The 1090-nt window shown below is 63.2% G+C and overlaps 1 protein-coding gene across 1 annotated transcript in view; it reads right to left on the bottom strand.

The window, feature by feature from the left end:
* The window catches only part of APC2 (APC regulator of Wnt signaling pathway 2), a 17660-nt gene that overhangs the window by 15743 nt on the left and 827 nt on the right, over positions 1-1090 (bottom strand). The window contains 1 exon segment of the mRNA XM_077760603.1: positions 3-102. Coding sequence (XP_077616729.1) covers positions 3-102 — 100 coding nt within the window.

The raw sequence follows: 1090 nt of genomic DNA, 5'->3' as shown, positions 1-1090 counted from the left end.
AGGTGCGGGAGCTCGTCCAGGCGCTTGGACAGGCCCTGCAGCTGTGAGTAATACCAGAGCTTCTCCTTCTCCTCCTTCTCGATCTCGTTCAGCAGGAAGCACCTGCGGAGGGGCAGTCGGTGGGCGCGGGCTCGCAGGGCGGCAGCCGTCCTGCGTGTGCTCTGTATTTTGTGGGGTCACTCGGTGGCGCCGTGCGCCAGGTTACCACCTTGGTGCTCCCGGGACTGGGGCGGGGTGCAGACAGTCACTTCAGCTTTGTAAGTCGTGGTCCCCAGAGAAGGACCCTGATCAGCACTCGCTGAACCCCCTCTAGCCCGCGGAGACCTGCTCCGGGCGCAGCAGGCGCCCTCAACCTCGTGGGGAGGCGCTGCCATTTGCCTTTTACGGAGCTCCGCGTTTAGGCCCGGGGTCCTTTTTCTCTTTTTTTAAATAAATATTTATCGACTTTAGATCATTTTTCCCATGTTACATATAATTACATGGCAAAAGTCGGGGGCTGGGAGGGGTTAGGTCCTACACCACAGCGTGGACTTAACTCCAAGCCGCTCTTTAAAAAATTTTTTTTTATAGTTTATTTATTTTTGAGACAGAGACAGAGCAGGAGCGGCGGAGGGGCAGAGAGAGAGGGAGACACAGAACCCGAAGCAGCTCCAGCCTCTGAGCTGTCAGCACAGAGCCCGACGCGGGGCTCGAACCCACGCACCGTGAGATCATGCCCTGAGCCGCGGTCGGACGCGAAACCGACGGAGCCCCCAGGCGCCCCCCCAGGCGCCCCATCCGACCCCACACAACCCGCACCCTGCTTGCCTCTGCTGGCCTCGGGCCACAGCCCTCTCCGCACAAAGGCCGCGTTGAGCCCTTCTGGCTCCAGTCCCGACCCTGGCAATAGACACGGCCCGTCCCTCAGGAAGCCTGCGTGCTGGGGGCCCTGGGGCCGCCTCCCGGGAGCCCTGCCCTTGCCCAGGAACTCCCCCTTCCTCTTCGTCCTCCTCCGGCTGAGGTCCCCTCGGGCCGTGCGGCGCGGGCGCGGGCAGGGCCGGCCCTGGAGGTGGGTGGAACACCGGCCAGGGCAGAGGTGCCTGGGGGGGGG

The sequence above is a fragment of the Crocuta crocuta genome, unplaced genomic scaffold, assembly GCF_008692635.1.
Source record: "Crocuta crocuta isolate KB4526 unplaced genomic scaffold, BGI_CrCroc_1.0 scaffold443, whole genome shotgun sequence".
Classification (NCBI taxonomy): Eukaryota; Metazoa; Chordata; class Mammalia; order Carnivora; family Hyaenidae; genus Crocuta; species Crocuta crocuta.
Note: the sequence above shows the minus strand (reverse complement) of the source record. Positions and strands in the feature narration are given on the sequence as shown.